At 35.7% G+C, this 22920-nt stretch overlaps 3 protein-coding genes across 4 annotated transcripts in view; all 3 read right to left on the bottom strand.

Moving 5' to 3' along the window:
* Window positions 1–3999, bottom strand: part of plcg2 (phospholipase C, gamma 2) — an 18728-nt gene extending 14729 nt beyond the window's left edge. The window contains exons 1-3 of the mRNA XM_016457437.1: window positions 3923–3999; window positions 2272–2474; window positions 290–442 (exon numbers count right to left, since the gene is read on the bottom strand). Of these exons, the coding sequence (XP_016312923.1) occupies window positions 290–442; window positions 2272–2455 (337 nt within the window). The 5' untranslated portion in view covers window positions 2456–2474; window positions 3923–3999. The remainder of the gene's footprint in view (window positions 1–289; window positions 443–2271; window positions 2475–3922) is intronic.
* Window positions 4000–5281: 1282 nt separating this feature from the next.
* On the bottom strand, window positions 5282–9553 carry meak7 (MTOR associated protein, eak-7 homolog). Of its 2 annotated transcripts, none has more exons than XM_016457452.1 (8): window positions 9475–9553; window positions 9126–9288; window positions 8213–8443; window positions 7702–7846; window positions 7129–7527; window positions 6937–7055; window positions 5881–6063; window positions 5282–5795 (listed from the first exon to the last, which is right to left on the bottom strand). In XM_016457452.1, the coding sequence occupies exons 2-8, from the start codon at window positions 9282–9284 to the stop codon at window positions 5679–5681; spliced, it is 1353 nt and encodes a 450-aa protein (XP_016312938.1). In that variant the 5' UTR covers window positions 9285–9288; window positions 9475–9553; the 3' UTR covers window positions 5282–5678. The 2 variants fall into 2 exon arrangements, with proteins under 2 accessions (XP_016312938.1, XP_016312939.1); XM_016457453.1 differs by having other exon boundaries at window positions 5695–5795; window positions 7046–7055.
* Window positions 9554–16762: 7209 nt separating this feature from the next.
* Window positions 16763–22249, bottom strand: LOC107666224 (coactosin-like protein). The gene is made up of 4 exons (XM_016457439.1): window positions 21894–22249; window positions 21496–21578; window positions 17815–17972; window positions 16763–17629 (listed from the first exon to the last, which is right to left on the bottom strand). Exons 1-4 carry the CDS (start codon window positions 21968–21970, stop codon window positions 17519–17521), a joined length of 429 nt encoding a protein of 142 aa, XP_016312925.1. The 5' UTR covers window positions 21971–22249; the 3' UTR covers window positions 16763–17518.
* Window positions 22250–22920: the final 671 nt, after the last annotated feature.

Here is a 22920-nt window from a genome sequence, read left to right as displayed (position 1 = left end):
ATTAACCCAACAGTTGGGTTAGTCCATATTTGACCCAAAGTTGGGTTGAAACAACCCAGCATTTTTTAGAGTCACATGCTACAGTATAATTATCTTACACGCACATCACACATTATATATATTCATATCTCATAATGAACGTTATGCCAGCTGTGCCTACTAAATTTTATATCTTGTTTATTCTATACATTGTGCATATTGCATATTACACTTGGGCATATGGTGGAATGACAATAAAGTGATTTAATTAGAGTTAGAACATGTAATATGTATAAAAAGACATACATACCCCCCAGACTGAGAGTGTTGAGAACAAACTGAGAGCCATAGAATATAGTAAAGCATGAGTTCGGGTCTGTATATTTATCCTTGCTGTCCTTGAATCGATCAAAGTCTTTGGAGTTTTTTCCTGGTCGTACTTCCCGGATCTCAAAAAGGTCCACTGCAAAAATGAGATCGCAACATATAACATAAACATATACACACACTCAGATAAACTGAGAGTATTCATCAGCCCGGATTAGTGATCTCATTGTTAACTAAAATTATTACAAATAATAAAATTTTTTGTTATTCTAAATAAAGCTAAAACTAAAATAAAATAAATTATAAATAGAGGAAAAAGTTCAACAAAAAATGTTGCCTAAGTGGCCACTAACTGAAATAAAATAATAATATAATTTTAGTGCTTCAACAAAATAATTTGAGGCACTAAAATTACTGAAACTAAACCATAACTGATCTTAAATAAAAAATAAATTTAAGCTAAATAGAAATATGAAAAAACTAATAACAAAATTATTAACTTCAACTAAACTTAAAATGAAAACTGAAAATAGCTCATTCAAAACATATATAATAGTATATAAATAATACTACTATACCTCTGGCCCAGATCTTATTAAAAAAAAAAAAAAATTCTTCTGGGCAGGTGTTTTGAATTCATAAATTGATGTCACTATATGAATATCTTAAACACATGATAAGGTGCATGATGTTGTCATAACCAGCAAAAGTAAGAGTATACACAGTATAAAATGCACTAGTCATGTATAAAAGAAACTGTGGAAAGATTAGATGGAGAAGAATAGAAAAGTTGCCAAGAAAGTATGTGGGAACTAAAAGAAAAACTGTGAGTGGCACTTTAGAGGGTGAGAAGCATGCTGAGATAAGTGTGATGGCACTACAGTCTCCCATAATTACTGGCAACCACCAAACAGTCACACCCAAGAAGTGTTCTCCTACAAGATCATGGTACCATATGTGTTAGAATTGTTGCTGCCCATGGAAACATTAAGACAGCAAAGTAGCTCACTTAATTTTGAGACACAGCCCATGACTACTGTCTCTCTGTTATTGCACAGATCAAACTGAAATGTTAAAATATGATGGTCAGTTCATCTCACTATCCCCTGTTATATGTGAGATTATTTTATTTATTTATTTTTACTTTTTTAAAAAGTCAAAGTTTTCCACAAAAATATTAAGCATCACAACTTCTGACTGATAAAAATAAGAAATGTTACTTATATTAAAACAGATATTTTAAATTGCAATTTAACATTTCACAATATTTCTGTTTTTTTATTGTATTTTTGTTGCATCAAATCAATGCATTCTTGGTGAGCATAAGAGTCATTTTCAAAAACATAAAAAAAATAAAATCTTATCGATCCCAAACTTTTGACCGATAATGTAAATCATTCAAATTTCTGTAGAAACAATAACCTACAAAAAAATGTAAAGTAATGTTTTTCCCATTAAAATAAACATTGCTTTAAAATATAAATTGAGTATATACATTAAACCTTGAAAGCATTGTGTACTGCAAATATTGTTGATAAATTTTATGATGATCCTCATTTGTTGCTTTGGAAAAAATCACCCGCTAAATGAATAAATGTTAATGCAAAAGCCACTTGGTTTGATATAATGCAAAGCCACTTCGTATGGCCACATATTTGTAACATCCAAAGTGAACAATCACTTTTAAATAATAAAATACTGTGTTTAATTGCCCAGTTAACTTTAATCCTAAAGTTCCTGTAGCTTAAATGCTAAAGCATGACACTAAAAAACACCAAGGCCATCATACAGATGAAAACAAACAGCTTAAATGCAAATTTAAAACTGCAGTCCGTAACTTTTTTGTGTACAAAATTAACTAAATGTGTATAATAAGCGAGTACACCATGTAATGATCTTTAAAAAAGCATCATATGACCCCTTTAAGTGTAAATGTGAGAAATGAGCTCGAGGGAAGACACTCACACACTCCTTCTGTCTTGTTGGCGGTGCGCGTCCAGGCCACCTGACGTGTCTCCATGATGACCTGCACAGTAAGCCTCTCCATTCTCTGTCTGTACACGGTCATCACTATCCCCATCTCCAAGTCCCGCTTAATGAGACTCTTCTTGTACTCGGTCAGGTCTCCCTGCTGACTGTGGCCCGCCATCACTGCCTTTGGCCGCACACTGACAAATACAAACGTCCACAGGAAGTTACTTATTGCAATCTGTGTGGCAGCAGGTACACTTGTAGTCTCATGACACTTACGTTGTTACTTATTTGACAGGTTCCCTTTATTTACAACCGCATGGCAAAAAATGTCTGTACTTTGAATATCAAAACATGGTGGCCTATTTCATATTCAAATATTCATGATACTGCATGGATCAAATCAGTCATTAAATAAACAGTTCACCCAGACATGAAACTTCTGTCATTATTTACTCATCTTCATACTGTTTCAAAATATGTATGACTTTCTGTCTGTGTTTTCATTGTCCATTCAATGTTTTGGACCACAGTGACTTTCATTACATGGACAAAATTGTTGAAACATTCTTTAAAATATAATTTTTGTGTTCTACAGATGAAAGAAAGTCATACAAGTTTGGAACGACATGAGGCTGAGTAATTAAAGACAGAATTTTAATTTTTAGCTTGGAAGTTATTTTAAGGATTACACAGTAACTGTTCATAGGTAGCAACAAAGACATTTACTGAAGCCTTTTGAGTTGTCCACTCAGAACAACAGAAAGGCAACGTCAATGCTGTAATTTCTCGACCATGCATGTGACATGCCAGCTCTGATAATAGAAATTATCACCACCTAAAGAGGAATATGACAAGCAGTTATCTGTGACTAAACAGTGCACCTTTTAGAGTCAGTTTTCCAAACTGTTGAACCATGGCAAGCAAAATAGATGTTTCATGTCTGGTTCCCCATAGAAGCCAATATTTGCATTGCAAATGAGTAGCTGAGTACGGTGGAAGTGTCCCAAAGCAAGTCCCTCTTTAAAAGTCAAATATTAACCCAGTAAACTCAATGTGGTTTCCATTCAGAAACCTTTGTAAATCCCCCACACCCTCCATTCTTCCATTTTGAGCTTTCTGTGTGAACGAGACAGAGAAACCACTCTCTTTCCTGACATTTAAACAAGCACCAAGATAAAACTCTCAATAATAAACCAGAAAATCAATGTAGGTTGACATAAATAAACACGAGACAAGAACAAGCAAAGATCTGTTGCGCTGCAGCGTAAGAAGATGAATCTACCACATCCGAGCTTGTCTTAACTGTAAGTACAATACGTAATTGTTTTCATTAACAATAAGAGGCTGTGGAGGCAGGCACACCTGCTCTTGCAGAATTCACTTTTTTTGTAGACCACTGAAACTATACAGAATAATTTAGCACATTATTTATTGTGCATCTTTTTGCAAATGTAGCTTTGATGTAACAGTTTTCCCATTAAGAATGAATAGAGACGGACTCCTATAGTTTTATAAAAGTCCTTAAACTTGATCACTGTATTTTTAATAAAAAATGTAAGCCCTTAAATTAAATGTATACATACATAAACAACTACTGTAACACCCCGTTATGTAAATATCCAAATTAATAAAAAATACTTACCCAAGTTTAGAGAAGAAAATCAATGACCACGTCGAAAACCACCTCCTGTAATCAAACTAATTCTCATTTTTAAAAATAAAAAATATCCTAATGAAGAATTTTAAAAATAAAATAAAATAAAAATCTATGATCAGTCTAGTCACAATGTGGTCAGTTCCTCTATTCGCTAAACAAGGAAGTGAAGAGAACGTTGTAAGAATTAAACAAAAAAAAATCCGGAAGCAAAATTATCTATGCAAAATCCCCAGGGAAGAGGGGGCGCGTGTGCACTACTCTGTCAAACTTTTGTACACTAGTGCAAATGTGAAATGTACCAAAAACGCGACATCTTGATGCAGGAAAAGCGTTTATTTCAATGACGGGTGTTCAGGTTGATGAAAGACGCATGTTGCCATTGTCGACGTCATCATGACACGTCTTTTTCTCTAGTGTATTTTATTCTGTAACATAACCTTTTTAATTACTCTGTCAAACTAAATGTTTGACTCTAAATGCAAACTGAATGCCCAAAAGCAGTTTTAACTAAAAATATAAGCATACTTTAAATAAAGTTTGAGGTGAAACGAAAACGAAAGCACCTGTTTTTGGCAGCTGGGCGCTGGCTGGCAGAAGAAATTTGATCGAAATTATTTTAATGATTGAGTACCCAAAAGTTTATTTCTTGAAACACGCGAATAAGAAAAGGCTTCCGCAGACTATAAAGTAAATTTCGTATTCAAGTCCTGTGCTTTGATTACCCAGCGCTACTTTTCCAGTGCATTCCACTGTTCATTTGCATTCAGAACGCATGAAAAGCTCACAGACGAGAAGAGGCAGTTGGGTTTCATCTATAACAAGTGTACGCGAAAACTACAAAATATTACCATGATAACTTGCTGTAAAATATAACTGGCTTCCTCCTGAAAAAGCTAAATTGCTATATACCAAAGGGGTTTCACTAATGATTCACTTAATTGATGTTGTAGGCTGATATAGGATTGTTAGTGGTTACATAATATGAATAATAACTCAAAACACCCTAAGCAGCAAACAATAAAGAGTAATCTGCATATTTTATTGATGCATGCTGGGAACTCATGCAGGCCTACAGCATCTATCAGTTACAGTTTAAAATTCATTGCACAAGATCCTACCACTCTGAATTGAATGAAAATTACTCTGAAAACGCATAAAAATAGAGTAGAAATGGCAGAAATTACTGTGATGAATCAAACAGATGGAAACAAAACACAAAACTGTCCTTTTTATTACAATATTATTTATTATGGTTTTGTAATATCATGATGAATCTTTTTAAGACAACTGTTGGAATCTTGACCTTTCTTTTACATTTTCTTTATGAGAAATTAATATTTGGGGGAAACAATTCATAAGCAAACAAGTATGTTTTAATTTTTCATTTAATTAATGAATCTTCCAGTTTACAGACAGTAAATTTATCAGTCAAGACAGAATGCAACCATATAATATCCAGATACTTGATGAGAAATGTAGACTTCAGTCACACATTGTCAATAATCAGTGTTTAACAGTATTTGACTTTGAAATTTTTATTATTTCACAGAAAGCAGGAAACCAGCTCCTGGATTTTGCATATTAACATAAAAACTACACTGTATAAACACCTCAATAAGTGGTTTATAACAGTGTGGTGTCTTCTATATCTTATTCTAGTGTAAAAACACAAACCAAACACTGAAAATAAATACTGCTGGTTTGATCTACACATTGTCTTCAACTTTTTTTCCCTTCCTCACTATCCCTCATCCTCCTCAGGTTCTCGGAGCCCTTGGCTGTGCAGGGTCTTCCCTGTCATTTCCATCATGGCCTGTACTTCAGGATCTGCATCTAGTATGCTTTTCTTCTTCTCATCCTGAACGTCAACACAAACATTTTTTGAGTCATAATGCTAAACCCAAAAATACAAAATTCACTGTTGTAACACTACTGTCACAGACCTGCTCCTGTTCTTCAGGTGGCTGCCCAACGCCCCACACCTCCACAGTGTCCAGTTTGAAGTCCTCGTCTCCTGAAAGCTGAGGACTGCCATATGTGGTGCAGAGTGGTCGAGCCCTACTGTGGCCGTGTCCAAAATCGCAGTCCAACCACAAACCGAAATAGCCATGCTGACCACCCATACCCTAAAAAGACAGTTAACTACATTTTGTCTTGCTCCATAGTGTTGTAAAGCCTTAAACACTGTTTAAAGAAATAGTTCACCTAAAAATTTACATTTTCTGAAAATGTACTCACCCTCAGACCAGCCAAAATGTAGAATTAGTTTCTTCACTGGAACAGATTTGGAGAAACTGAGCATTGCATGGCTGAATGGGTGCCATCAGAATGAGAGTCCAAACAGCTGATAAGAACATCACAATAATCCACAAGTAATTCACACGACTCCGTCCATCAGTTTATTTCTTGTGAAGTGAAAAGCTGCGTGTTTGAAACAAACAAATCCCACATTAAGATTTTTTAAATGTCAAACCATTGATTTCGGCTAAAATACGAGGGCTCTATCCGTAATATTGCTTCCTCCAGTGAAAAAGTCAACTAGTCTGAATCTAGAGAGAAATATGCACTGCTTACAAGCGAAAAAAGTCCAAAACAGTTCTAAACAAGTATGTCAGTGTATTGTGATGTGAGAAGACAAGAGGGGACAGACTTTTTTTTCACTGGAGGAAGTGTTATTATGGACAATGGATTATGGAAAGTTAAAACACCTTGATGGATTTGTTTCTTACAAACTTGCAGATTTTCACTTCGCAAGACATTAATTTGATTGACTGGAGTTGTGTGGATTACTTGTAGATTATTGTGATGCCTTTATCAGATGTTTGAACTCTCATTCTGACGGCACCCATTCACTGCAGAGGATCCATTGGTGAGCAAGTGATGAAATGCTCAATTTCTCCAAGTCTGTTCCAAAAAAGAAACCAACTTGATGGCCTGAGGGTGAGTACATTTTCAGCAAATTTTCATTTTTGGGTGTACTCCTTTAAAATTTTTCTCACCAAGCCATTCGGCAAAGTCTGCTGGCCCTGGTTCAAGTACATGTAATGATTGTTATAGCCTGTGCAGGTGAACACTCTCGTGTAGGGAAAAACGGAGAAGAGGAAGCACCTGGAATCACCTAGTGCAAAAAGAAGAAGAAACATTAATTGTAATGCATAACACTGTATATAGTTTCTTCTTTCCAAACTCACCTTGGAACTGAGGTTTGACCTCCCAGCTTTGAGACACAAAGCCCCCGAAGATATGCCCCTTAGTGTCCTTTACCAACATGACAGTGGGACCTTTACTTTTGCAGTTGCCAACCAGTCGTGTGAAGCTTTCCCCATGTATGTTTGTGGAGAACAGCAGCCTCCAGGGGGCACTGTGTCCAGCTGGCAGCTGAGGTGACAGGAACATCAGAAGAGGTATATTCAAGAGACAACGGAGGTCACTCCAGGGAGCATACCGACACGGGGGCAACAGAGTTGGGGGAGGACAGGAGGGCAACCCAACTCCTAGACCCTCACCAATCAGGAGTTCCAAAAACATGGCCATTGCTGGGATCCGGAACAGCCAGTCTTCCAGACAAGGAATGTCACACATATTCTGATCTATAGAAGCAACAAGGACTAATTATATTAAATAGATTTCTTGGTGTGCACTATATCTGTTGGTTACAGATTAATTCACATTATTCAAAAATACACTTCATTTTAGACTTAATTTTTCATTCATACTATTCATTTGAATTTGAATTTAAAACAGCATTTGTTACTGCTACAAACCTGGAGATTTTAATTCTGAGGTCAACTGTTCTGCCAGAAGCTTAACACCTTGAGGCTCATCACTCATGCGATCTGGTTGCCAAGCTCGCAGATTCCCCCTGTGGGCTAGAGTCTGCACTGCAGCTGAAACCAGGTCTTCCATAAACTATTCAATAATCATTATTATTATTAATCCATATTACGATATCATAGCAGCAAGAATGATTAAGAAATTGAACTGAGATGCTTCATTGTTTGATAGCGTTTTCTGGGTTTAAATGGTCATCATGTGTGGTTTATCTGATAAAAAAATCTAATATCATGAAAATCTAATAAAAATTAAATATAGAAATATTCAAATTATTAAATATTAATACTACAAAAAAATGACAAAATCACATAACAAAATTACTAAAACTTAAACCAAAAATAAAATGAAAACTGAAAAAAAAAAAAGAATAATATAATATATAAATAATACTTAACACTGATACTGTAACACTTTATATAATTAGATTTTGTTGATACTTACATCTCTGATCTGCTCAGTTGTGGTAGCAGTAGCCTTTGCACCCTCTGCCATTGCCAAGACCAAAGGTGCACGTTCCTCTGCAGTTCCTCTAAGAATATCTGCCAGGAAAATCACCAGCTGCTCGTGAATTATCCCATCACCAGGGGGCAGTGGCACTCCTGGATCAATGCTGTGCATGCCCTGGAATACTCTCTTTATCATTGATTCTGAGGCCATCTTTCCCATTGTCATCTGAAACAATTAAAAAGAAAACTGAAAAAGCCATATCCATGTATGTTAAGTGAGGATACAGACATGCAATCCAAAAAAATATAAGTTTGAATGACTTGCATCTGTTCACCAGTCATAACATTTACATTTATGTTTGTAATTAGATAATCTGTAATACTCTTCTGCCTTTTTACAAATAACATCAGGCAACATTTACTGTAAATGTTTATCCAATAACAATACTCAATTATTTATAGTTGTTCCTTTGATGAGGAAGTAATTACTGTATGTGGTAAACTTGGAAATATTTGGGCATTTTCTAAAATCAGTCACCATGTGGTTTTTGAAACATTCAGTTCAAGACAGTGTTATTTTAGTATCATTGAATATTATTATAGTTTTTATTAATATTTTGATTTTATTTTTTTGATTTTAATTTTATTTAAAGTTTCAGTCATCTTGTTGTATGTTTTTGTCATTTGCATTACTTTTTTAAAAGTCTATAGTTTTATATTTATTTATTTTAGTTTTAACTATAATAACACTGGTTCAAGATTATGTCACACCGGGACACAAAATCGTTAAGAATAGTGCTATGCATTCTTCTCTCAAACTAACAATGACATAGTTATCAACAAACCTAGTAAAATAACTGTTGTCATACAGACTGCAGCAATTTAAGGATCTAGGATCAGCTGCTCACTTTCAGCATGTCTAGGGATAAAACCTTTCCCGTTTTTCCAGATGAAACAGAGGATCCCGTTCCATGAAGCCTGTCAAATATCCCCTCTATAACAGGTCTCTCATCCGGACGAAAACGAGCCAGTCGTTTCTGCGCTACAACACTTTCGGCGTTCCCCATCGCCCTAGGGGTAAACGAATGAATGAAAAAAATAAAGGAACTAAATAATAGAATTTAGTGTCACGGACACAACGGAATACATCAAATGTATGCCTAGATTCAGCTGCTGACTGAAACTAAAGTGCTCATGGAAAATTTTGAAATACAGTGCACACTTGAATTATGAAAGACTGAAGTGAGATTTTCAGACCTGTCAGCGGTTCAGTTTGACATTTCGACGATGTAAACAAAACACACACACAAAACGATTTCCTGGTTCTGCACTACATCACGCGGAGAGGACCAATGAATGGAGAGAAACTTCAGAACGCGCTGTGATTGGCTGGATCAGACTTGCGTCATCAGCGGAGTGATAGTGGTTTTCCTAGAGGCAAATTATTTGGAAATTGTATTAAAAATAATAAAAACGAAGGATACTATTACTGCATTCACCAGTATTAAAAAACGCCACATGGTTAGATCTCAACGTAGCTACTTTTTCTACGACCACTACTTTATAGTCTTAGTTTTACATTAATATTATATATTTTTATTATTATTTATAATAAGGTAATGTAAGTATTTTTGTAATACGTTCTGTTTATGGCAAATGGTGTCTGATTATATAGAAAAGTATCTGCATTAGGGTTTTGAAGAGAGCACACAGAGCACAAAGCATACACTACTGTTAAATTAACTTAATCGTGGGGCTGCAAGGGAGTGCTAAGAAAAACATTGCTAACTAAAATAAATAAATGATTAAAAAAATAATACAGTACAGTACAGTAATGTGGTGAGTAAAAAAATAAACGAAAATAATATATTTATATCATTATTAATATTATATCATTATAATACATATAATTTGCGAATTTGTTTGATATTTTTCAGTCACTAGGTGTAATGTAGTACCTCTTGTTGACCAGAAGAGGGAAGACTAACACAGCTATATAAAGCATCAGCTTTGTCTGTTCCGTGGGGCTTTACAGCTCTTCCTCAGCAGGCGATGAAAAACGCCTTTTAAGGGCATGAGATTCATGTGAGATCTGGGCGTGATGCCTGCTGACGTTCAGCAGTCTTTACCAGAAGTTTTAAAAGAAGCCGTTTAAGGACATTTCCTTAAACTGAAAGTGTTAGTAGTAAAAAAAAAAACAGAAAAGGAAACAGTCAAATCAGTTGGGAAGGATAGCATTCACTTGGGTGCGACGGAGACAGAAAGCCAGGCTATCATATGTAATGAATGAATCTCAAAACCTCACGGCAACGCAAATGAATGTACTGGGCAGTGCGCATGCGCATCAATCACCCGCCCAGCATGGAGGCTTGTTGAGCTCTGTACCAGTGCTCAGGCCTGAGATTCTCTACTGCTGTGAGGATTCCTTACTTCTCTCAAGTCAGTGGAAGCTGATCATTAACTGTAAAATGCATATAAACACGATGGTTTTATTACCATGCATATAGAGTTCTGTTTATACTGAGCTATAAGCGTTTTCAATCCCCTTTCCCTTCTCTAAATCTAACCCTCACAAAACCTTTCTTAATTTACATAATTTAAACATCATTTAGTATGTTTATTAAGCTGTTTTTAAGACTGCTCCCTACAGTGTAGATGATGAAGTTTTAGATTAAGTTTTTGCTGTTCTTTTTAAGCCAAAACTGACCCCCACACAGAAAAACATGTTAAAAATTCTAAATGAATATAGAAGCTATATTAATGAGAGCCTCTCATAGATGCATTGGTTTTCATGCCAAGATATTTATTACATCCCACCCTTAAATCTAACCCTCATGGCTCTTAACTTTAAATGTAAAAGTTCAAATTAATCATGTCTATGTGAAGTTTACAAGACGGGTTTTTACAGCCTAATTGTACATTGTCAGTGTGTACAGTGCAGTCTCTATTGAGCAGGTGTAAACCACAACAATGCAGCTATTGTGCTGCAAACCAACCTGCTTACGGTTTGTACATGCATAGGCCTGGCCTTTTTCAATTTTATTGTTCCTGTGGAAGTTTGGTGCCAACTGAACAAGTAGAATCAAACGTGACAGCATGTGGAGAGAAGTACAAATTGTAATTGATTTAATGAAGCATAACTAATGTGCCGTTGATGTACTGAGTTATTTATAGACTGCAATATTTGAATATGATGAGGCTGTTTGTGTCAGTGGGTTTCCTAGCTTGCCTGTCATGAGTTCTATAACAATCTTGCCTCCTTTCTAGCTTTAGTATGAGTAATTTAACCTGCGGTCACACATCCCGATGTATTTCCATATTATATGTATTTTTATATTATCAAAAATTGTTTATCTCTTGACATCGATAAACTCATATATTCCCCATAGCCTAATCTTTATCTTGTAATGTAAAAAATGCTTATTATATTGTATATGTACTTTTACTAGTAGTTAATGAATTGTATTAAATCTGTAATCATTTTGGATGCATCATTATATTCTAAATGTTAGAAAACGTTGCATAACACAACTATTTGCATAGCTCTGTGTATCTTCGTTAAACTTGTTTCTAACAGGCACAGAATCAACCTGAGAGAAATGTTACCATTTTAAATCGAAAGCTTTCTCTGCCAGTAACCGAAGTCACTTTTTTTGTGGCAGCTTCAATCTGCAAGTTGAGGCATGAGGTTTCTCTCTTTCTTTTCGAATTTGCTTCTTCTTTCTCCTTCCTTTATCTGCCACTGTCTGCCACAGCCCTATATGGTAAAAGTCTGTAGCACACTCAGTATACAGGAAATGATGAAAACCTTAGCACCCACACTCATGCAAACACGCTGTGTTCTGTGGTGCTCATTTGTGTTTATACTTAACCATACTACTGTTATCAATGAAAAGCATTATTTGATAAGAAACTAACAATTCTCTGATAAAAAAAATACCCTTTGCTTATTTCTTTTTTTATCCATCCTGCCTTTATGCATATCATCACATGCACATTAAATTATGTCAAGAGTGCAACTATTTCTCAGAGTGCCTTCAAGTGTGACTTATGCTTGGCACCTTTATCTAGATAAAAATATCAAGGGCTCTGTGTTTAAAAAAAAAAAAATTATGCCCCAACTCTTGTACACTCATTTTTGTTCTCATTTTCAGTATAGCTATACTGTATATAATATATTGACAGTTATTTTCCATTATATATTTTTTATGATACACTATCTTAAAATTTAAATGAACCCTTCATGAAATATGAGGTCAAATGGTTTGACAGATATTTTTATTATAGAGGGTGTACTTGAGATTTCTAATTAGATAGTCATAATTAAACAGCTGAATATGTTTGGGACTATAAAAGCTGACCTTTTCTTTTGATCTTTGTGCTTGACCTTTCATTGCATTGTGTTTGTCTCTGCATTGGATTGCAAGAAGTGGGCCTGATCAATAAATGAATAAATTCGTTATCCAGCTCATTGACCCATATACTAAAGAGCTATAGCCCAATTAAATAGACATTTCTAGTGGGCTGATACTTCAGGGAGATTGATAGATTTGTTTGGAATAATTAAACTTGAGCCAGATACAGACAGATTTTCTGGTTAGGGTGCTTCCTGTTTCAGTACTGAAATATTCTGTTGGTACCTGGTTAATATTATAGTTGGATTTATGAAGCCATGCCGGTGCTGCGATCTCATGATACATTCCTTGATCATTACTGTTCAAAAAATTGGAGTCAGTAGATTTTTTTAAAGATAAAAATTATTTTCTTAAGCAAGCATGCAATAATTTCAGAAGTGACAAGTAGGAATTTTACATTGTTACAAATATATATATATATATATATAAAGTTATATGAATATATATATATATATATATATATTGAAATATATATTTCAAGTTAATCCTTTTCTTTTGAACTCAAAGAATCATGAAAAAAATAAATAATAAACATATTTCAAAAACATTTTAAAAAATCCTACTGACCCTAAACTTTTGAACAGAAGTGTGATTCATTGTTTTGTGAATTTAGATCAGTTCAATTAAACTACACGTATTAAGAACGCTTAACATTTAATTAAAAAAATGTTTTCTGACACTTCTAAAAAAATACTTGGCTGGTTGGAGTGCATCTTGTTAGCACATAACAATGGCAGCACTGTGCCAGAGCATGAATGGTTTACAGGAACATTGAGAAGTGACCTATTCACTCACTCTCAATGGGTGCCCCTTTCTTGTCCCAGTTAAATCCCATCTTCCTGTTCATCCAAAGCCAGACTTAACCAAACTAACCAGTCGTCCATCATGTCATTTTCGCTAGATTTCCTGTACTCTTAGGCCCAGATGTAAATAAAGATGCTCTGAAACATCGGAAAACTCTGTAATAAGGCAAAACAGCAGATCATTGTGTAAACCCTGCCCTCCAATTAATACTTTTATTCAGCAATTAGTCAAAAGTAACAGTAAAGACTTTTACATTATTACAAAAGATTTCCATTTCAAATAAATCCTGTTCTTTTGAACTTTCTATTTATCCTGAAAGAATATGCATTACTGTTATATTTGCAACTAACAACCGCAAAAATTTTAAGCAGCACAACTTTGATAATAATAAGAAATGTTTCTTGAGCAGCAAATCAGTACGTTAAAATGATCTCTGAAGGATCATGTGACACCGAAGACTGGCGTAGTGGTGCTGAAAATTAAGCTTTGCCAGGAATTTTGCAGGAATAAATTGTATTTGTAAATATAGGTTATTTTAAATTGTAACTATTTGACAATATTACTGTTTTTATGGTATTTCTGATCCAAAAAACGCAGCCTTGCTGAGCATGGAGACGTCTTTTATTAACCCTTAACATTTAAACGCTAGTGTACATTTCTCTTTTGTAATATTTATCCCAAAACAGTCACCACATGACTTCAGTAATGTGTGTGGGGTATGAAATACGCTTGAACTGGGAAGCCTCTGGAATGCAGGAAGGATCCGAGCAGAATAGCTGGCAGTGGCTTCCTTGTGAACAAGACGCCAAAGAATCTTCAGAAACATGTCCACACACACACGCACAGCATTCTTGCTCTCAAACACACATTCTGTGTGACAGCGAATTGTAGGAAAGCAAGCAAGCCAGTTGTCAGAACATGTACGCCTCTCAAAGCCCCATACTAGCCTATCTGTCTGACTGTGTGTTTGCGTGGCTTAAGACATTCTTGATGACAGGATCAATACAAAGGCCTTCCCTCTGCGTGAGGAGAGACTAATTAACATTCACATGTAATTTCTCTCATTAAAGTAGTCCCCAAAGTCACTCAGCAAAACCTGACACTCAAGCTATCCCTGCTGTTACAAACACACAGCTAATAGGCGCAATGCTGCTGCTAGCATGATTAAAATGCTTTTTAGCATGTTGCTAAAGTGTTTGATAGTTGGTTAATTACTGGCCAAACTCAAAAAAGCAAGTATGGATGCACTGATATATTATAATTCTAGCCAATAACTGATAAATAGATATTAAAATGTATACTATTTTGTCTAAATGCATTCAATATAAAACACTAAAAACTAAAATAAGCATTTTAAATGTGAAAAGAAATTTAGGCACCACAAAATTATAATGTATGGTATGAAAATGGATATTAATTGTTAAATTTGATGAAGATTACATTTAACAGTGTTATTCATTTATGCTTTTAATTATTAACTAAGTGTTCATATTAACAATATTAATATTGAGTTAAATATAAATGTTTTTATGTTTTTGAAAGATGTCTCTTATGCTCACCAAAGCTGCATTTATTTGATCAAAAATACAGTAAAAACAGTAATATTGTGATTAGTTTAATTTTAAATAACTGTTTTGTATTTTAATATATACTTTATTCTTGTGATTACTTATTTTATTATTTCTTGTTATTTATATTTATTATCAATGTTGAAAACAATTGTGCTGCTTAATATTTTTGTGGAACCTGTGATATTCACGCTTTTTTTTTATTATTAAAAGAAAGTTCAAAAGAAAAGCATTTATTTTTGTAACATTTTAAAATGTATGTCTATGAATTTTAACACTTTTGTAACATTATAAATGTCTTTACTGCCACTTTTGATCAATTTAATGTGTCTTTGCATAATAAAAGTATAAAGAAAAAAAAACTTTTGAACGGCATTGCAATTGAAATGTAAAAATAGGGAAAATGAGCATGTAAAATTAAATATAAAATACTGACGTTTTAATATCAATATATTAAAAAATGCCAATTTTATCATTTTGTCATCTCTTATCGTCTGTAGCATGAACTGTGCAGAACAAGTTACATGCCAAAGTTTAATTCTAGTAAGGCTAAGCTCCACTGACCCAATTTTACCAACTATTAAGACAACACACACACGCAGATCTTCCACAGGCCCCAGTTTCAGCGTCTACATTCCTGCCCCACGTCTCTCTGTGCTACCAAAACTCAGCGTCATAAAAGCAGCCTGGAAGAAGCTTATAGATTATGGATTAAGCAATTATGCAGTTGGACACAAATCTGTTGGACTAAACGTAAGGCAGGGAGAGAAGGAAGAGAGATGGGGGGAGGAGAAAAGAGGTTACAACCTTGGTGGGCAAGGTTTTTGGGGGCCATTATTGACAGGCTTTGGAGCAGAGCAGTTTGGCGTGAGGCAGCCTGACCACAGCGGTGGCCATGACAACCCCTGGGACTCCCCCATAAGCCCTCTGGGATTGTTAGCATTCGTGCAGAAGAGTGTCGTACCAAGCAGCTTGCACTACCTCAGCGATGCAGAAGTCAACTCATTGACAGCAAAACAGCATCAAAATATGGAAGCTTGATTCCACCACAGGTGGTAATTGTGACATTTGATCTCATTATTCAGACTTTTTTCCCTAATTCTAAGTTTATATCTCACAGTTTTGACTTTTATTCCTCACAAGTTGGATTTGTGACATGTTAACTTGAAATTGTGGATCTAAATTCTGAGAAAAAAGTCAGAATTGTGATATAAACTCATTATGAGAAAAGTTATGAGAAAAAAAATATTAAATAAAAAAAGCTGCAATTACCTTTTTTAATCCTGTGTCAGGAAAAAAAATCAGATATGCGAAATATACTCAGAATTCAGAGGAAAAAAGTGAGAATTGTGAGATATGAACTCATAATTCAGAGGGAAAAAAAGTCAGTTGCAAGATATAAACTCAAAATTCAGAGAAAAGTCAGAATTGCGAGTTGCAAACTCAGAACTGCATGAAAAATGTCAGAATTCGGAGTTTATGTCTTCCAATTATAACATTTTTTCTTAGAAATCTCATTTACATCTTGCAATTCTTTTTTTTTTGTACATAATAAAAAAATTAAAAAAGGTAATTGCGACTAAAAAAATATCAAATAAAAAATTGTGAGAAACAAAGTCAGAATTGAGATATAAATATATAAACTCTGAATTGTGAAAAAATTTCAATTCCCCCCCCCCGTGGCTTCCGGGCTTCCATATCAACAGTATAAAAAAAACAGTATAAAAAACAAAATATAATACACAAGGACAAAATGTCTTGAAAAAACAACAATTTTATTCCGACATGATTGCTTTTGTGACCATCTTATTTTTTGTCTTGGCTCCGGAGGCATTTTTATTTTAAAGAACCACAGATTGTATTTTTAAAGCAAATAGAACCTACTTTCTTTAAAAAAGAAAAAGAAAAATTATATTCTTGGGTATTTTAATTTAAACCAAAATGAAGGCTACACTAGAGAAATGGCTGCTCCTAGGTTGGGTGGAGAGAGCGAAACCAGAAATCAGAGCTACGAGATAATTTTAAGACTCCACCCCCTGCATGCAAGTTAGCCAGTCACAGTGCAGTGTCTACAAACACACACAAACACAAAAGCACACATTCCATGATGTCTTCCTCTCCATGGGAGATTGAGACAGTAAACACAGTGGTCTGTATTCAGCGGGGAGATGAAGACTCATAATAAACCCCTTGGAAAACAATGCTGGACTCATATGCTCTCCATTGATTATGGAAGCGCATCACAGTGATGACAACTCCGAGCCAAAGGAGCATCATCAGAAACAAAAATGCCCCTGAAGAAAAAGAGAACCTCATAGCACTAATAGAGATGACTTTGAGATGATGCACAGTACAGTAGATAGATAAATCAACCATGGCCAGACTGGCAAGAGAGGTGAGGTATGTATATTTATGTTTGTTTGTATGCGTGTGTGTATGTTTGTGTGTGCGTGTGTATGAGATGACATTTCCTCTTTCTTCTCCTCCAACCCTATGGACACCCGCCCCCAAGTTCTATTCAGCCTGGGCATCGTAGTTGGCCCCGCCGGCCTTTTTCAGCTCGTTGCGGAGATATTCTTCCTCCAGTTCTCTGGGATCACTGATCATAAACTCCTTGGCAAAGTTCTGCATGGAAAAATTAGGGAAAACACACTATGATTGATATGGAGGGAAAGGCACATTTGCATGAATGCACCAATTTGTTTACAGAGAAAAAGAACTTGAAATCTGCTTATCTGGGTGTGTCGAAGTTTGTAAGTCGGAGAGTTTGCATATGGTATAGCGATGGAATTAGAGAACGCAAAACCCACCTGCACGATGTCTTTTACCAATGTCTTGTCAGTGCTAATCTTGGCTCTTTGCAGTCCGCTGATGTTTTCGCCAATCCAGGTGATGAGGGTGAACTTGGCACGCTTGCTCATGGCGTCGCCCGTCAAGATCCTTACAAAACCGAAGAGGCGGTTGTCATCTGAGTCAAAGAGAAAGAAATCCTTAACAAGTTGTGCCATTTTCTGGATAGTTGCTTGTTTCTTTTAGCACTGTGAATTGATTAAAAATGTGTATGTGTGATTAAGATCATTAATTATGCAAAACATTTGCTGAGAAAAGCCCCCAACTAAACTGACGATAAATCAGACTTTACTCTGGCAGACAAGAAAATCCATTGAAGATACATTTTGAAAGGTGGCTTTAGAAGTCATTATTTTTATTTATTTTTTTCTACATTGAATAACAAGTGTACAGTATACCTATTTGCCACAAATTTAAATTCCACAAGATTACTTCCTCAATGAATAAAATCTCAACAAATAAAAAAAACAGTAACATAAGAGATCATTTAAAAATGAACACATTTTAAATAAATAACAATAATAACATACATTTACAAAATAACAAGGGGAGAGGGAGTCAATATGGTTTGCTTTACTTCCATATCATTGAACATAAGCCTATCACTGGCCTACAGTCACAAACACTGACATGCACTTTGCCAATGAGTTTGTCGATCGGTCTTAAAAAAAACTATGCCTTTGGTTTGTAATTTTTTTTTTAAGTCAACAACTTATTTCACTTTCGTAATCTGACCTTTTCTAGTGAAACAGGATAATTAACGAGAAAATTGAGTGAAAAGTGAGGGGTGGAGCAATGATGCCTGGAGGGGAGGAGTTAAAATAGTAAGCGGGATTCATGATGTCAGCTGAAAGGGCGGTGCAAACTATTTTATTTTGATATGGTATTTTTATTTTGGAATTACATGTATCAATGGATTGTGAACAATAAAACCAGGAACGTGATTTAAAATAGATAAAATCGGGTTTGATTTCATGTTGACTTAATATGAAAATCACATTAATGTGCTTCATTATTGTCACTCCGGTTTAGCTGAACTTTGTGTGTTTAATAACAAGGAAGGGCTTGGATTCGACTGAACACAGTCTCCATTGTAGCGAGTGTTTTGAATCTACACTATTGCATTGTTTTCCTTTCCAGAGAAAGACGTCATGATATGAAATGCAATCTGAGAGCATCACGTGCGAGCTGCGGACAAGGCTGAGAAATGTAAGCTCTATGACATCATGCGACATGAAAAACAAGAAATAGAGAAAGTGGGCGAGGACAAGAGGTGATCTAGTAAACGGACTCTAATGATAAGCGTGATTTACGGTGTAATATTTGATCTGTAACACTCCCTGTCTCTCTCAGCTTTACAGCTGGCCACTTCCAAATGTGCTACAACTGCATTGCAGTGGCACTGGGACTAGATTCAAAGATAACATCAATTGCACTTAAATACGGCGTGCCTCTGTTTAGACACTGACAGTATCACAGGGAGTATTATGTGGAAGAAAGCTCTTGTTAAACCATTCATTTTCATGTTAGTGGTGCACACCTTTGCACTTTGATCTTTACTGATCTGTGAAGATAGCTTTAAAACTTCTTATATCCCTAATAATTATAGCAATAAACTTACACATATACATTAAATACAAATATATATACACACACTGACACACATATGCTTATACAATAAAAAATGTGTGTGTGTTTTTTACTTAGTAACATTTTATTATACATAGGGCAGTTAAAAAATGCCTGCTAGAAACCAAAGGGCATCACACTCTTGTTCCGTCTTGTACTGTGTATAATTTACAGTGGTTAAATGTGATCTTAGTAGGACTTTCCTGGAAAACAACTGCTCAGGTGAATTCCCTTGGCTCTACTTGAGACTGATAATATCTGGTTTTCTGTTGTTGATTAACTGGGCTTAAGGTTTAAGAAGCTAAGTCAGGGAACCATGGGTAATACTGTCAGTTGTATTTGGCACATTGGCTGTTAAGGTTTCAAGAGCAAAGTGGATGATGAATGGAAGTCACATTATAGAGACCTCTGCTGTATTTCAGCAGAACTGAAACCTCAAACAAACCACATTTAGGAAGTGAGCGGTGCTTGTCATGTGTCAACATGTCAAGTGAACAGTGGGAAAGCTTGGACTTGGAAAAATTAGAGAGTTGTGCTGACTTATTTTACGATTGCATGAAAACACGGTGACACATTGACATTTTCGCGATGTGGCAATGCTTCCACACAATTCTGCTTCCTCTTGTGTGCGTGCGGCACATTTCTGAAGAAGTCACTTCCACAAAGTCAGCATTTTTGTGCTGACTACATGTGTACTGTACTTCCAGGATGCCAGGCTACGGTGATGCAGCACAAAGAAATATTTCAAATAATACATCTGTTAAACATCATCTAAAACACAAGCTTTAGAGTTTGCAAAAATGTATCTGGAAAAAAATGTGACCCGCTCTATAATTCTGAGTCCCTGACCGAGAAACCCATTTTGAATTTTATGCACAAAAGTAAAAAGTTGATTGAGCAGATCACAAATGAAAGCAATATAAAATCATAGTCTTCAGTCAGAGATTTTCTAGCACATAAAACCACATAATAAAATTAAAATAATTTAAGCTACTGACTGACACTTCATGACATCTCTAGTAAAACAGCAATTTTGCTACTGTATTTTCATTTTTAGGGAGATTGCTATGCCCATAGACAATATTCTCCAACTACTCAAAAACCTACCAAAATAATAAATAAATATATTTATTGCTGGATGAATCAGTTTATGGGTGGCTATGGCCCAAATTCCATCGTTTCTGTTTGGATTTAAATCATAAATAAATATTTCATAAGTAAACTTCATGACTAAAGTATTCTCCATCAATAAAAGTGCTTATTGTAACATACTGCTCCATACAGGAAGGCATCCTTGATCATCTGTCAGAGCACAGTGCCGGAAGCCAAGGCATTGCAACACTTGTACAAGTTTACATCTGCTAGTGGCTGCACAATCTACTCATGGAGACTGAACTGAGCACCACGCCCAAATCTCTGTTCAATTAGGATGGACAGAATGAGAGGCGAAAAATGACATCATTTCATTCTCTCAGTGGAGCCAGCATATAGTAAAGCATATTATATTCACTGTAGCTCAACTGATCCCCAAAACCACATATACTGTATATTAAAATAGATATTAAGTTGAATTCAATGACTTCTGGTTGATCACAAATACAAATGTGTTTATATTTACTAAAATCCTCTCATCAAATTTCCCACCAGTTGCTCGCCCTCATGTCATCTATGAAACCATATTTGGTATTGTCTACCTTGGAAAATGAATTATCCTACTTCCTAGTGATGTGGTGTAGAACTTAAAGGGACAGAGCACCCCCCAAAAAATGAAAGTTCTGTCATCATTTACTCACAATGTATATGTACTCCAAGTTAGGTTAGAGCCTGTAATGCCTCATTCACTATTTACTTTTGTGAGTCTTTCAGTCTCATTTAAGTCATAAGTTTGTGGTGAATAAATGATATACCTTTCATTTGTGGGTGAATGTTCCATTTAACACTTGATTTATTTAACTTCTTTACAAAAATACCTTCAAGTCAAAAAGAAGGTAAATCGTTGTGAATGGACTCACCTGTACACTGACTCTTGAATTCTTCGTACTCGGACCCGTGACCAGCTGGTACAATGGTAGATCCATCATACTTAAAAGATGCCCTTTAAATAGCAAAATTGACATTTTAAATGTTGCCATAATACCGGAGGTGTCTCCAAATCTAGCGAGCAGGCTACATAGCCATTTTTGGCCAAAATGCTGCCTAGGTAGGCGGCAAACTTGATTTTGACACACTTCCCCTGTGTTACAAGACCCATCCCTACATGTTGCACCACACACTGTCAACGAGTCAATTAAAACGGCGTTTAATGTTTTACATTTGAAAGATTCTAATTGTTGAAACAATGTAGCGAGCTCCGCCAGCACGAGCCAAACAGCGTATCTCTGGATGTGAAGTAAATCAAGGCTTCACTCACCAGCATATATCTGAGCTGTCGTCTCGCACCAGATTGTATGCTTCTCTGCAAGCCTCTTTGTCAATTCGCGTTGCCATTTCGACGATACAAAGGGAGATAACGTATCTAAATTCAGAACAAAGCCGGGGGAATGAGAGAAAATGCGGATAAATCCCAAAGTGCGACAGAGGTCTGCTGGTGTAGCAGGGAGGTCTCTTCTCTCAGTGGGATGGAGAGGCAACTAATTTAACGACTCGATTCATCTCCTATTGCCTCTTAATGGGCGTTAGTGATATTTGTTTGTCAGGTTGCTGTGCCAGTGAATCGGGGAGCTCGCGCCGGTTTCACCTCCTCCTAATGGCCAACTTGAGTATTGAGCTACATTAAATCCACCCAGTTCTGTTCGGTCATCTAACAGTTGGTCTGAGTTACTCTGACATCTTGTGGACCTGGGTTGAGAACAATGTGTCGCTCTTTTCTGTAATATTTGGATTACAGACGAGAACCAGGCCTACCATATGCGAATCACACAAAGAAATATAAAATTCCACCCTAAAATGAAATAAATCATTTTATTTTGAATAAAGAAGCACATACCTTCCCCTCAAATTCTCATTATTAAAATCTTCAGTATAGCATAAATGAATTTGAGAACAATATTATCACATATTAGCATAAAAAGTTAAAATATACTAGATAGATAGATTTAACTTAAGCTTAAATGGGTTAAAATGGCTTCTGTTTGTTTACATTTGAGTTTTTGACAGTTGAAGTTTGAATGGCCAGTCAGAAAAGATATAAATAGCTAATCAGAACAGCTGCAAGGTTTGTGTCAAGTTTGGTGGTCATTGCTTTAAGCAGGGGTGCCCAAACTCGGTCCTGGAGGGCCGGTGTCCTGCAGAGTTTAGCTCCAACCCTAATCAAACACCTGAAGCAGCTAATCAAGCTCTTATTAGGCATACTAGAAACTTCTAGGCAGGTGTGTTGAGGCAAGCTGGAGCTAAACTCTGCAGGACACCGGCCCTCCAGGACCGAGTTTGGGCACCCC

Source organism: Sinocyclocheilus anshuiensis, unplaced genomic scaffold (assembly GCF_001515605.1).
Source record: "Sinocyclocheilus anshuiensis isolate Anshui unplaced genomic scaffold, SAMN03320099.WGS_v1.1 scaffold1217, whole genome shotgun sequence".
In the NCBI taxonomy this organism is placed as follows: domain Eukaryota; kingdom Metazoa; phylum Chordata; class Actinopteri; order Cypriniformes; family Cyprinidae; genus Sinocyclocheilus; species Sinocyclocheilus anshuiensis.
The sequence above is the reverse complement of the archived record's forward strand: the minus strand, read 5'-3'. Positions and strand labels throughout refer to the sequence as shown.

What these genes read in the sequence shown, in the direction of transcription:
- LOC107666224 (XM_016457439.1), bottom strand. Translation starts at nt 21,970, where the DNA reads ATGGCAACGCGAATTGACAAAGAGGCTTGCAGAGAAGCATACAATCTG. An exon ending in ATTCAAGAGTCAGTGTACAG is followed by an intron (nt 17,973 to 21,495) that starts GTGAGTCCATTC and finishes TCTTTGACTCAG; the next exon opens with ATGACAACCGCCTCTTCGGT. An exon ending in TGGTAAAAGACATCGTGCAG is followed by an intron (nt 17,630 to 17,814) that starts GTGGGTTTTGCG and finishes TTTTCCATGCAG; the next exon opens with AACTTTGCCAAGGAGTTTAT.
- meak7 (XM_016457452.1), bottom strand. Translation starts at nt 9,284, where the DNA reads ATGGGGAACGCCGAAAGTGTTGTAGCGCAGAAACGACTGGCTCGTTTT. An exon ending in TATCCCTAGACATGCTGAAA is followed by an intron (nt 8,444 to 9,125) that starts GTGAGCAGCTGA and finishes TAATTGTTTCAG; the next exon opens with ATGACAATGGGAAAGATGGC. An exon ending in CACCTGAAGAACAGGAGCAG is followed by an intron (nt 5,796 to 5,880) that starts GTCTGTGACAGT and finishes GTTGACGTTCAG; the next exon opens with GATGAGAAGAAGAAAAGCAT.